This window comes from Ranitomeya imitator, chromosome 1 (genome assembly GCF_032444005.1).
Source record: "Ranitomeya imitator isolate aRanImi1 chromosome 1, aRanImi1.pri, whole genome shotgun sequence".
Classification (NCBI taxonomy): Eukaryota; Metazoa; Chordata; class Amphibia; order Anura; family Dendrobatidae; genus Ranitomeya; species Ranitomeya imitator.
In genome coordinates this window covers 619,956,880-619,970,031 of record NC_091282.1, presented here as the reverse complement: position 1 = coordinate 619,970,031, position 13,152 = coordinate 619,956,880, and the positions used below count along the sequence as shown (strand labels likewise).

Below are 13,152 nucleotides of genomic sequence, written 5' to 3'. Positions count from 1 at the left end.
GGGGGCAGAGGTGTTGGGACTGAGGTTTCCATGAGATGACAGGGGGCAGAGGTGTTGGGACTGAGGTTTCCATGAGATGACAGGGAGCAGAGGTGTTGGGACTGAGGTTTCCATGAGGTGACAGGGAGCAGAGGTGTTGGGACTGAGGTTTCCATGAGGTGACAGGGAGCAGAGGTGTTGGGACTGAGGTTTCCATGAGGTGACAGGGAGCAGAGGTGTTGGGACTGAGGTTTCCATGAGGTGACAGGGAGCAGAGGTGTTGGGACTGAGGTTTCCATGAGATGACAGGGAGCAGAGGTGTTGGGACTGAGGTTTCCATGAGATGACAGGGAGTAGAGGTGTTGAGCTCACACACTGCGGCCCCTCCAGCTCCCATCCTGCACCGGGGCAGGACACCTCGGCTCCTCCTCCCGGCAGTACTGAGTATGCGCTGCCAGGCACCAGGGAGGCAGCAGACGGCGGCGGCCGGAGACAGGTACGGGGTGTGGAGCGGGTATCGGGCACACGGCGGTTGCTCTGGTGCACAGCACCGGCCGCACTGCACACAGCAGACGGGACACTGCGACTACACAACTGGGGCAGCACTGATGAGAGAAAAACACAGTGCACAGGAGCGTCTATATGTACACAGCTCAGCGTCGCGTGACCAGGGTAACCGCCCTTACCAGGAAATAACTCTCATCATGTGACGGGAGGAGCCGCGTATTATCCTCGGCTTATTATACACTGCGGGGTCATGTGATGGAAGGAGCCGCGTATTATCCCCTTATTATACACTCTGGGGTCATGTGACGGTAGGAGCCGCGTATTATCCCCTTATTATACACTCTGGGGTCATGTGACGGTAGGAGCCGCGTATTATCCCCTTATTATACACTCTGGGGTCATGTGACGGTAGGAGCCGCGTATTATCCCCTTATTATACACTCTGGGGTCATGTGACGGGAGAAGCCGCTTATTATCCCCTTATTATGCACTGCGGGGTCATGTGATGGAAGGAGCCGCGTATTATCCCCTTATTATACACTCTGGGGTCATGTGACGGTAGGAGCCGCGTATTATCCCCTTATTATACACTCTGGGGTCATGTGACGGTAGGAGCCGCGTATTATCCCCTTATTATACACTCTGGGGTCATGTGACGGTAGGAGCCGCGTATTATCCCCTTATTATACACTCTGGGGTCATGTGACGGTAGGAGCCGCGTATTATCCCCTTATTATACACTCTGGGGTCATGTGACGGTAGGAGCCGCGTATTATCCCCTTATTATACACTCTGGGGTCATGTGACGGGAGAAGCCGCTTATTATCCCCTTATTATACACTGCGGGGTTATGTGACGGTAGGAGCCGCGTATTATCCCCTTATTATACACTGCGGGGTCATGTGACGCGAGGAGCCGCGTATTATCCCCTTATTATACACTGCGGGGTCATGTGACGGGAGGAGCCGCGTATTATCCTCTCATTATACACTGTGGGGTCATGTGACGGGAGGAGCCGCGTATTATCCTCTCATTATACACTGCGGGGTCATGTGACGGGAGGAGCTGCGTATTATCCCCCTATTATACACTCTGGGGTCATGTGACGGGAGGAGCCGCGTATTATCCCCTTATTATGCACTGCGGGGTTATGTGACGGTAGGAGCCGCGTATTATCCCCTTATTATACACTGCGGGGTCATGTGACGGGAGGAGCCGCGTATTATCCCCTTATTATACACTGCGGGGTCATGTGACGGGAGGAGCCGCGTATTATCCCCTTATTATACACTGCGGGGTCATGTGACGGGAGGAGCCACGTATTATCCCCTTATTATACACTGCGGGGTCATGTGACGAGAGGAGCCGCGTATTATCCACTTATTACACTGCGGGGTCATGTGACGGGAGGAGCCGCATAATATCCCCTTATTACACTGCGGGGGTCATGTGACGGGATCAGCCGCATATTATCCCCTTATTACACTGCAGGGCCATGTGACGGGAGGAGCCGCGTATCATCCTCTTATTACACTGTGGGGTCATGTGACTGAAGGAGCCACGTATTATCCACTTATTACACTGCGGGGTCATGTGACGGGAGGAGCCGTGTATTCCTTATTACACTGCGGGGTCATGTGTATTCCCTTATTACACTGTGGGGTCATGTGTATTCCCTTATTACACTGTGGGGTCATGTGACAGGAGGAGCCGCTTATTATTCCCTTATTACACTGTGGGGTCATGTGATGGAAGGAGCCGCGTAATATCCCCTTATTGCACTGCGGGGTCATGTGACGAGAGGAGCTGCATATTATTCCCTTATTACACTGCGGGGTCATGTGACGGGAGGAGCTGCATATTATTCCCTTATTACACTGTGTGGTCATGTGACGGGATGAGCCACGTAATGTCCCGTTATTAGGCCGGGATCACACACAGCGAGATACGGTCGAGTCTCGCAGGTTAAAACCAAGCTCTGGCACCGGCACTCCAGAGCGGAGCGTGCGGCCGCATAGCAATACATGGAGCTGCATGCTCCGCTCCGCAGTGTCGGTGCCAGACCTTATTTTTAACCAGCGAGACTCGGCTGTACACTGCGGAGTCACGTAATGGGAGAAGCCGCATATTATTCCCTTATTTCAGGCTTTCTGTGTTGCGTCATATGGCCCCATGTCATGTGGTGTGTGCTGGGGCTTGTAGTACCACACAGTGACACTCAGCAGGCCTGCGATTTCCATATTGTGACCATTCGCTGCACATGATCCAGTTCTCGTGGTCATATTCGGACATCGGGTTAGACCTCTGTGGTGTTAAGCCTCATTCATGCATCAGTGTTTATATTGTAAAGCCAGGAGTATCCCCGTACCTAGGACCCGAGTCAGTCTGTGGATTGTAGTGTCCCCGTACCCAGGACCCGGGTCAGTCTGTGGATTGTAGTGTCCCCGTACCCAGGACCCGGGTCAGTCTGTGGATTGTACTGCCCCCTTACCCAGGACCCCGTTCAGTCTGTGGATTGTAGTGTCCCCGTACCCAGGACCCCGTTCAGTCTGTGGATTGTAGTGTCCCCGTACCCAGGACCCGGGTCAGTCTGTGGATTGTAGTGTCCCCGTACCCAGGACCCGGGTCAGTCTGTGGATTGTAGTGTCCCCGTACCCAGGACCCGGGTCAGTCTGTGGATTGTAGTGTCCCCGTACCCAGGACCCGGGTCAGTCTGTGGATTGTACTGCCCCCTTACCCAGGACCCGGGTCAGTCTGTGGATTGTACTGCCCCCATACCCAGGATTGGTTCAGTCTCCATTAATCCTCCCTGTCCTTCCCTCTCTTGGCTTTAGCATAGAAGCTTGCTCTGCCCTCATGTTCCGTGGAGGTGGATGTGCTCATGCGCCGTGGAGGTGGATGTGCCCTGTGGAGAGTGCAGGGGCTCTGCCCTCGTGTCCCGTGGAGGTGGATTTGTCCTGTGGAGGGGGCTCTGCCCCCCGTGCCCCGTGAAGGTGGATGTGCCCTGTGGAGAGTGCAGGGGCTCTGCCATCATGCTCCGTGTAGCTGGCTTTGCCCTCGTGCCCTGTGGAAGGGGCTCTGCCCTCGTGCTCCGTGAAGGTGGATGTGGAGTGTGGAGGGGGCTCTGCTCTCATGCCCCGTGGAGGTGGATGTGTCCTGTGGAGCGTGGAGGGGGCTCTGCTCTCGTGCCCCGTGGAGGTGGATGTGTCATGTTGAGCGTGGAGGGGGCTCTGCTCTCGTGCCATGTGGATGTGCCCTGTGGAACGTGCAGGGGGCTCTGCACTCGTGCCCCGTGGAGGTGGATGTGTCCTGTGGAGGGGGCTCTGCTCTCGTGCCATGTGGATGTGCCCTGTGGAGCGTGAAGGGGGCTCTGCTCTCGTGCCCCGTGGAGGTGGATGTGTTCTGTGGAGGGGGCTCTGCTCTCGTGCCCCGTGGAGGTGGACGTGTCCTGTGGAGTGTGGAGGGGGCTCTGCTCTCGTGCCCCGTGGAGGTGGATGTGTTCTATGGAGGGGGCTCTGCTCTCGTGTCCCGTGGAGGTGGATGTGTCCTGTGGAGAGTGGAGGGGGCTCTGCTCTCGTGCCATGTGGATGTGCCCTGCGGAGCGTGCAGGGGGCTCTGCTCTTGTGCCCCGTGGAGGTGGATGTGTTCTGTGGAGGGGGCTCTGCTCTCGTGCCCCGTGGATGTGGATGTGTCCTGTGGAGTGTGGAGGGGGCTCTGCTCTCGTGCCCCGTGGAGGTGGATGTGTTCTATGGAGGGGGCTCTGCTCTCGTGCCCCGTGGATGTGGATGTGTCCTGTGGAGCGTGGAGGGGGCTCTGCTCTCGTGCCCCGTGGAGGTGGATGTGTCCTGTGGAGGGGGCTCTGCTCTCGTGCCATGTGGATGTGCCTTGTGGAGCGTGGAGGGGGCTCTGCTCTCGTGCCCCGTGGAGGTGGATGTGTCCTGTGGAGGGGGCTCTGCTCTCGTGCCCCGTGGAGGTGGATGTGTCCTGTGGAGCGTGGAGGGGGCTCTGCTCTCGTGCCATGTGGATGTGCCCTGTGGAGCGTGCAGGGGGCTCTGCTCTCGTGCCCCGTGGAGGTGGATGTGTTCTGTGGAGGGGGCTCTGCTCTCGTGCCCCGTGGAGGTGGAAGTGTCCTGTGGAGTGTGGAGGGGGCTCTGCTCTCGTGTCCCGTGGAGGTGGATGTGTCCTGTGGAGGGGGCTCTGCTCTCGTGCCACGTGGATGTGCCCTGTGGAGCGTGGAGGGGGCTCTGCTCTCGTGCCCCGTGGAGGTGGATGTGTCCTGTGGAGGCGGCTCTGCTCTCGTGCCCCGTGGAGGTGGATGTGTCCTGTGGAGGGGGCTCTGCTCTCGTGCCATGTGGATGTGCCCTGTGGAGCGTGCAGGGGGCTCTGCTCTCGTGCCCCGTGGAGGTGGATGTGTTCTGTGGAGGGGGCTCTGCTCTCGTGACCCGTGGAGGTGGATGTGTCCTGTGGAGCGTGGAGGGGGCTCTGCTCTCGTGCCCCGTGGAGGTGGATGTGTCCTGTGGAGGGGGCTCTGCTCTCGTGCCCCGTGGAGGTGGATGTGTCCTGTGAAGCGTGGAGGGGGCTCTGCTCTCGTGCCATGTGGATGTGCCCTGTGGAACGTGCAGGGGACACTGCACTTGTGCCCCGTGGAGGTGGATGTGTCCTGTGGAGGGGGCTCTGCTCTCGTACCCCGTGGAGGTGGATGTGTCCTGTGAAGCGTGGAGGGGGCTCTGCTCTCGTGCCATGTGGATGTGCCCTGTGGAGCGTGCAGGGGGCTCTGCTCTCGTGCCCCGTGGAGGTGGATGTGTTCTGTGGAGGGGGCTCTGCTCTCGTGCCCCGTGGAGGTGGAAGTGTCCTGTGGAGTGTGCAGGGGGCTCTGCTCTCGTGCCCCGTGGAGGTGGATGTGTTCTGTGGAGGGGGCTCTGCTCTCGTGTCCCGTGGAGGTGGATGTGTCCTGTGGAGAGTGGAGGGGGCTCTGCTCTCGTGCCATGTGGATGTGCCCTGTGGAGCGTGCAGGGGGCTCTGCTCTTGTGCCCCGTGGAGGTGGATGTGTTCTGTGGAGGGGGCTCTGCTCTCGTGCCCCGTGGATGTGGATGTGTCCTGTGGAGCGTGGAGGGGGCTCTGCTCTCGTGCCCTGTGGAGGTGGATGTGTCCTGTGGAGGGGGCTCTGCTCTCGTGCCCCGTGGAGGTGGATGTGTCCTGTGGAGGGGGCTCTGCTCTCGTGCCCCGTGGAGGTGGATGTGTCCTGTGGAGCGTGGAGGGGGCTCTGCTCTCGTGCCCCGTGGAGGTGGATGTGTCCTGTGGAGCGTGCAAGGGGCTCTGCTCGTGCCCCATGGAGGTGGATGTGTCCTGTGGAGCGTGGAGGGGGCTCTGCTCTCGTGCCCTGTGGAGGTGGATGTGCCCTGTGGAGCGTGGAGGGGGCTCTGCTCTCGTGCCCCGTGGAGGTGGATGTGTCCTGTGGAGCGTGGAGGGAGCTCTGCTCTCGTGCCCCGTGGAGGTGGATGTGCCCTGTGGAGCGTGCAGGGGGCTCTGCTCTCGTGCCCCGTGGAGGTGGATGTGTCCTGTGGAGGGGGCTCTGCTCTCGTGCCCCGTGGAGGTGGATGTGTCCTGTGGAGGGGGCTCTGCTCTCGTGCCCCGTGGAGGTGGATGTGTCCTGTGGAGGGGGCTCTGCTCTCGTGCCCCGTGAAGGTGGGTGTGTCCTGTGGAGCGTGGAGGGGGCCCTGCTCTCGTGCCATGTGGATGTACCCTGTGGAGGGGGCTCTGCTCTCGTGCCCCGTGGAGGTGGATGTGTCCTGTGGAGCGTGGAGGGGGCTCTGCTCTCGTGCCCTGTGGAGGTGGATGTGCTCTGTGGAGCGTGCAGGGGGCTCTGCTCTCGTGCCCCGTGGAGGTGGATGTGCCCTGTGGAGCGTGGAGGGGGCTCTGCTCTCGTGCCCTGTGGAGCATGGAGGGTGCTCTGCTCTCGTGCCCTGTGGATGTGAATGTGCCCTGTGGAGCGTGGAGGGGGCTCTGCTCTCGTGCCCTGTGGAGGTGGATGTGCTCTGTGGAGCGTGCAGGGGGCTCTGCTCGTGCCCCGTGGAGGTGGATGTGCCCTGTGGAGCGTGGAGGGGGCTCTGCTCTCGTGCCCTGTGGAGCATGGAGGGTGCTCTGCTCTCGTGCCCTGTGGATGTGAATGTGCCCTGTGGAGCGTGGAGGGGGCTCTGCTCTCGTGCCCTGTGGAGGTGGATGTGCTCTGTGGAGCGTGCAGGGGGCTCTGCTCTCGTGCCCCGTGGAGGTGGATGTGCCCTGTGGAGCGTGGAGGGGGCTCTGCTCTCGTGCCCTGTGGAGCATGGAGGGTGCTCTGCTCTTGTGCCCTGTGGATGTGAATGTGCCCTGTGGAGCGTGGAGGGGGCTCTGCTCTCGTGCCCTGTGGAGGTGGATGTGCCCTGTGGAGCATGGAGGGGGCTCTGCTCTCGTGCCCTGTGGAGGTGGATGTGCCCTGTGGAGCATGGAGGGGGCTCTGCTCTCGTGCCCTGTGGAGGTGGATGTGCCCTGTGGAGGGGGCTCTGCTCTCGTGCTCTGTGGAGGTGGATGTGCCCTGTGGAGCGTGGAGGGGGCTCTGCTCTCGTGCCCTGTGGAGGTGGATGTGCCCTGTGGAGCGTGGAGGGGGCTCTGCTCTCGTGCCCCGTGGAGGTGGATGTGTCCTGTGGAGGGGGCTCTGCTCTCGTGCCCTGTGGAGGTGGATGTGCCCTGTGGAGCGTGGAGGGGGCTCTGCTCTCGTGCCCCGTGGAGGTGGATGTGTCCTGTGGAGGGGGCTGTGCTCTCGTGCCCCGTGGAGGTGGATGTGTCCTGTGGAGCGTGGAGGGGGCTCTGCTCTCGTGCCATGTGGATGTGCCCTGTGGAGCGTGCAGGGGGCTCTGCTCTCGTGCCCCGTGGAGGTGGATGTGTCCTGTGGAGGGGGCTCTGCTCTCGTGCCCCGTGGAGGTGGATGTGTCCTGTGGAGGGGGTTCTGCTCTCGTGCCATGTGGATGTGGATGTGCCCTGTGGAGGGGGCTCTGCTTTCGTGCCATGTGGATGTGCCCTGTGGAGCGTGCAAGGGGCTCTGCTCGTGCCCCATGGAGGTGGATGTGTCCTGTGGAGCGTGGAGGGGGCTCTGCTCTCGTGCCCTGTGGAGGTGGATGTGCCCTGTGGAGCGTGGAGGGGGCTCTGCTCTCGTGCCCCGTGGAGGTGGATGTGTCCTGTGGAGCGTGGAGGGAGCTCTGCTCTCGTGCCCCGTGGAGGTGGATGTGCCCTGTGGAGCGTGCAGGGGGCTCTGCTCTCGTGCCCCGTGGAGGTGGATGTGTCCTGTGGAGGGGGCTCTGCTCTCGTGCCCCGTGGAGGTGGATGTGTCCTGTGGAGGGGGCTCTGCTCTCGTGCCCCGTGGAGGTGGATGTGTCCTGTGGAGGGGGCTCTGCTCTCGTGCCCCGTGAAGGTGGGTGTGTCCTGTGGAGCGTGGAGGGGGCCCTGCTCTCGTGCCATGTGGATGTACCCTGTGGAGGGGGCTCTGCTCTCGTGCCCCGTGGAGGTGGATGTGTCCTGTGGAGCGTGGAGGGGGCTCTGCTCTCGTGCCCTGTGGAGGTGGATGTGCTCTGTGGAGCGTGCAGGGGGCTCTGCTCTCGTGCCCCGTGGAGGTGGATGTGCCCTGTGGAGCGTGGAGGGGGCTCTGCTCTCGTGCCCTGTGGAGCATGGAGGGTGCTCTGCTCTCGTGCCCTGTGGATGTGAATGTGCCCTGTGGAGCGTGGAGGGGGCTCTGCTCTCGTGCCCTGTGGAGGTGGATGTGCTCTGTGGAGCGTGCAGGGGGCTCTGCTCGTGCCCCGTGGAGGTGGATGTGCCCTGTGGAGCGTGGAGGGGGCTCTGCTCTCGTGCCCTGTGGAGCATGGAGGGTGCTCTGCTCTCGTGCCCTGTGGATGTGAATGTGCCCTGTGGAGCGTGGAGGGGGCTCTGCTCTCGTGCCCTGTGGAGGTGGATGTGCTCTGTGGAGCGTGCAGGGGGCTCTGCTCTCGTGCCCCGTGGAGGTGGATGTGCCCTGTGGAGCGTGGAGGGGGCTCTGCTCTCGTGCCCTGTGGAGCATGGAGGGTGCTCTGCTCTTGTGCCCTGTGGATGTGAATGTGCCCTGTGGAGCGTGGAGGGGGCTCTGCTCTCGTGCCCTGTGGAGGTGGATGTGCCCTGTGGAGCATGGAGGGGGCTCTGCTCTCGTGCCCTGTGGAGGTGGATGTGCCCTGTGGAGCATGGAGGGGGCTCTGCTCTCGTGCCCTGTGGAGGTGGATGTGCCCTGTGGAGGGGGCTCTGCTCTCGTGCTCTGTGGAGGTGGATGTGCCCTGTGGAGCGTGGAGGGGGCTCTGCTCTCGTGCCCTGTGGAGGTGGATGTGCCCTGTGGAGCGTGGAGGGGGCTCTGCTCTCGTGCCCCGTGGAGGTGGATGTGTCCTGTGGAGGGGGCTCTGCTCTCGTGCCCTGTGGAGGTGGATGTGCCCTGTGGAGCGTGGAGGGGGCTCTGCTCTCGTGCCCTGTGGAGGTGGATGTGTTCTGTGGAGGGGGCTCTGCTCTTGTGCCCTGTGGAGGTGGATGTGCCCTGTGGAGCATGGAGGGGGCTCTGCTCTCGTGCCCCGTGGAGGTGGATGTGTCCTGTGGAGGGGGCTCTGCTCTCGTGCCCTGTGGAGGTGGATGTGCCCTGTGGAGCGTGGAGGGGGCTCTGCTCTCGTGCCCTGTGGAGGTGGATGTGCCCTGTGGAGCGTGGAGGGGGCTCTGCTCTTGTGCTCTGTGGAGGTGGATGTGTTCTGTGGAGGGGGCTCTGCTCTCGTGACCCGTGGAGGTGGATGTGTCCTGTGGAGCGTGGAGGGGGCTCTGCTCTCGTGCCCCGTGGAGGTGGATGTGTCCTGTGGAGGGGGCTCTGCTCTCGTGCCCCGTGGAGGTGGATGTGTCCTGTGAAGCGTGGAGGGGGCTCTGCTCTCGTGCCATGTGGATGTGCCCTGTGGAACGTGCAGGGGACTCTGCACTTGTGCCCCGTGGAGGTGGATGTGTCCTGTGGAGGGGGCTCTGCTCTCATGCCCCGTGGAGGTGGATGTGTCCTGTGGAGCGTGGAGGGGGCTCTGCTCTCGTGCCATGTGGATGTGCCCTGTGGAGCGTGCAGGGGGCTCTGCTCTCATGCCCCGTGGAGGTGGATGTGTTCTGTGGAGGGGGCTCTGCTCTCGTGCCCCGTGGAGGTGGATGTGTCCTGTGGAGGGGGCTCTGCTCTCGTGCCCCGTGGAGGTGGATGTGTCCTGTGGAGGGGGCTCTGCTCTCGTGCCCCGTCGAGGTGGATGTGTCCTGTGGAGCGTGGAGGGGGCTCTGCTCTCGTGCCATGTGGATGTGCCCTGTGGAGGGGGCTCTGCTTTCGTGCCATGTGGATGTGCCCTGTGGAGCGTGCAAGGGGCTCTGCTCGTGCCCCATGGAGGTGGATGTGTCCTGTGGAGCGTGGAGGGGGCTCTGCTCTCGTGCCCTGTGGAGGTGGATGTGCCCTGTGGAGCGTGGAGGGGGCTCTGCTCTCGTGCCCCGTGGAGGTGGATGTGCCCTGTGGAGCGTGCAGGGGGCTCTGCTCTCGTGCCCCGTGGAGGTGGATGTGTCCTGTGGAGGGGGCTCTGCTCTCGTGCCCCGTGGAGGTGGATGTGTCCTGTGGAGGGGGCTCTGCTCTCGTGCCCCGTGGAGGTGGATGTGTCCTGTGGAGGGGGCTCTGCTCTCGTGCCCCGTGAAGGTGGATGTGTCCTGTGGAGCATGGAGGGGGCCCTGCTCTCGTGCCATGTGGATGTACCCTGTGGAGGGGGCTCTGCTCTCGTGCCCCGTGGAGGTGGATGTGTCCTGTGGAGCGTGGAGGGGGCTCTGCTCTCGTGCCCTGTGGAGGTGGATGTGCTCTGTGGAGCGTGCAGGGGGCTCTGCTCTCGTGCCCCGTGGAGGTGGATGTGCCCTGTGGAGCGTGGAGGGGGCTCTGCTCTCGTGCCCTGTGGAGGTGGATGTGTTCTGTGGAGGGGGCTCTGCTCTCGTGACCCGTGGAGGTGGATGTGTCCTGTGGAGCGTGGAGGGGGCTCTGCTCTCGTGCCCCGTGGAGGTGGATGTGTCCTGTGGAGGGGGCTCTGCTCTCGTGCCCCGTGGAGGTGGATGTGTCCTGTGAAGCGTGGAGGGGGCTCTGCTCTCGTGCCATGTGGATGTGCCCTGTGGAACGTGCAGGGGACTCTGCACTTGTGCCCCGTGGAGGTGGATGTGTCCTGTGGAGGGGGCTCTGCTCTCATGCCCCGTGGAGGTGGATGTGTCCTGTGGAGCGTGGAGGGGGCTCTGCTCTCGTGCCATGTGGATGTGCCCTGTGGAGCGTGCAGGGGGCTCTGCTCTCATGCCCCGTGGAGGTGGATGTGTTCTGTGGAGGGGGCTCTGCTCTCGTGCCCCGTGGAGGTGGATGTGTCCTGTGGAGGGGGCTCTGCTCTCGTGCCCCGTGGAGGTGGATGTGTCCTGTGGAGGGGGCTCTGCTCTCGTGCCCCGTCGAGGTGGATGTGTCCTGTGGAGCGTGGAGGGGGCTCTGCTCTCGTGCCATGTGGATGTGCCCTGTGGAGGGGGCTCTGCTCTCGTGCCCCGTGGAGGTGGATGTGTCCTGTGGAGGGGGCTCTGCTCTCGTGCCCCGTCGAGGTGGATGTGTCCTGTGGAGCGTGGAGGGGGCTCTGCTCTCGTGCCATGTGGATGTGCCCTGTGGAGGGGGCTCTGCTTTCGTGCCATGTGGATGTGCCCTGTGGAGCGTGCAAGGGGCTCTGCTCGTGCCCCATGGAGGTGGATGTGTCCTGTGGAGCGTGGAGGGGGCTCTGCTCTCGTGCCCTGTGGAGGTGGATGTGCCCTGTGGAGCGTGGAGGGGGCTCTGCTCTCGTGCCCCGTGGAGGTGGATGTGCCCTGTGGAGCGTGCAGGGGGCTCTGCTCTCGTGCCCCGTGGAGGTGGATGTGTCCTGTGGAGGGGGCTCTGCTCTCGTGCCCCGTGAGTCTGACGGCTGTAGTAATCTGTTTAGAAGTTAGCAACATTTAGGTGGTAAAAATACACATTTTCATTTCTGTCATACCACTTTGCATTAATTCCTGTAAAGCACCTGAAGGGTTAATAAACTACCTGACAGCAGTTTTCAATATGTTTAGGGGTGCTGTTTTTAAAATGGTATCACGTTTGGGGGTTTCCCAATATATGGGACCCCTAAAGTCACTTCAAACATGGATAAGTCCCTAAAAAAATAAATTTTGTAAATTTCTTTGAAAAAATGAAAAATTGCTGCTACATTTTTAAACCTCCTAAAATGCTAACAAAATAAAATAACATTTTACAAATGGTCCTGATGTAAAGCCGACATGTGGAAAATGTTATTTATTAAAGGTTTGCTGTTGTATGACTATCTGGATTAAAGGGATAATCATTCAAATTTAGAAAATTGCTAATTTTTTAACATTTTTCTCAAATTTTTGATTTTTGTATAAATAAACACAAAAAATGTTGAACTAAATTTACCATTATCATAAAGTAGAATGTGTCACGAAAAAACAATCTCAAAATCACTGGGATTTGTTGAAGCGTTGCAGAGTTATTACCACATAAAGTGACACTGGTCAGAATTCAAAAATTTGGCTCGGTCACTAAGGGGTTAAACAGGACAGATGACAGTTACAAAGTCTCTTGCGCTCACTGATGGATCCTCCGTTAACTCTTTCTGCAACACAGAGCTTATAGAAGGCAAAATGCATCATTTTTATTAAAACTCAATTGCTAAAATTATTTTTAGCCACAAATTCATGTAATTAAGTTAAAAAGTATTGTCCCCAAAGATGAACTTGGCGTTACTACGGTGCTAATTCCTAGGAAGCACTGCTGACTGTCTCCACAAGGCAAATCCGTCCCTTGTAAGCCCAGAACATCCTGCGCTCCTGGCTGCTGTGATTGCACTAGCAGGCAGCAGGGGGCAGCGTGTGCGAGTGTAGAGTGTGTGTCACTGCTCCTCAGGGCAGAGTTTCGGGGTTAGTTCCTCTTTTCTCTGGTGACGTTCTGCTTCACTGACCGCGCAGGTGATGTGTCACAGAGAAGCTGTCGTCACCATGTATCTGTACAGTAACGGTGCGGTTATACTGAGGCAATAGATACCTGCAGTGGAACCTCCGTAGAATCAGTATAACAGCGCCATTATGGCCACGCCGTCACTTTACAGGGTACATGGTGGCGACAGCTTCTCTTTACAGTCATACAGGGGGCTGAGCCCCCATAAGACTGATGACTGTAGCACAGATATTCCCGGGCTTTGTCTTCGCCCTCATCCCTTGCTCCTACCGGTACATCACCAGATAAGAAGTCGTTGGCGGACGTTTTATCTCGGGCGTCTTGGCCGCCGGCCATGAAGGATGATTGTGCACTCACTGTACGTGTTTTCTTTACCTGCAGTCCTGTCAGTCACCCCCAGCCATGGCCTATAACAGCCTCCGAGACTCCGCGCAGCTGGCACAGACCATCTCCGACAACATCCTGAGGATCACACAGAGCTGTACGTTCCGGGAACACTTTGTACATTAATCATATGTTCTATTTTTTGGGGTTTGTATAGAATGTCAAGAATTTGTGGTAACAGTTCATCTAGTGCACATGATGTGCCCGTGACGAGCGGCAGCTCTCCT

The 13,152-nt window shown here is 60.0% G+C and overlaps 1 protein-coding gene across 1 annotated transcript in view; it reads left to right on the top strand.

Moving 5' to 3' along the window:
* Positions 1-434: 434 nt before the first annotated feature.
* The window catches only part of STX7 (syntaxin 7), a 48,948-nt gene continuing 36,230 nt past the window's right edge, over positions 435-13,152 (top strand). Inside the window, exons 1-2 of the mRNA XM_069726726.1 lie at positions 435-475; positions 12,923-13,022. Of these exons, the coding sequence (XP_069582827.1) occupies positions 12,944-13,022 (79 nt within the window). The 5' untranslated portion in view covers positions 435-475; positions 12,923-12,943. The remainder of the gene's footprint in view (positions 476-12,922; positions 13,023-13,152) is intronic.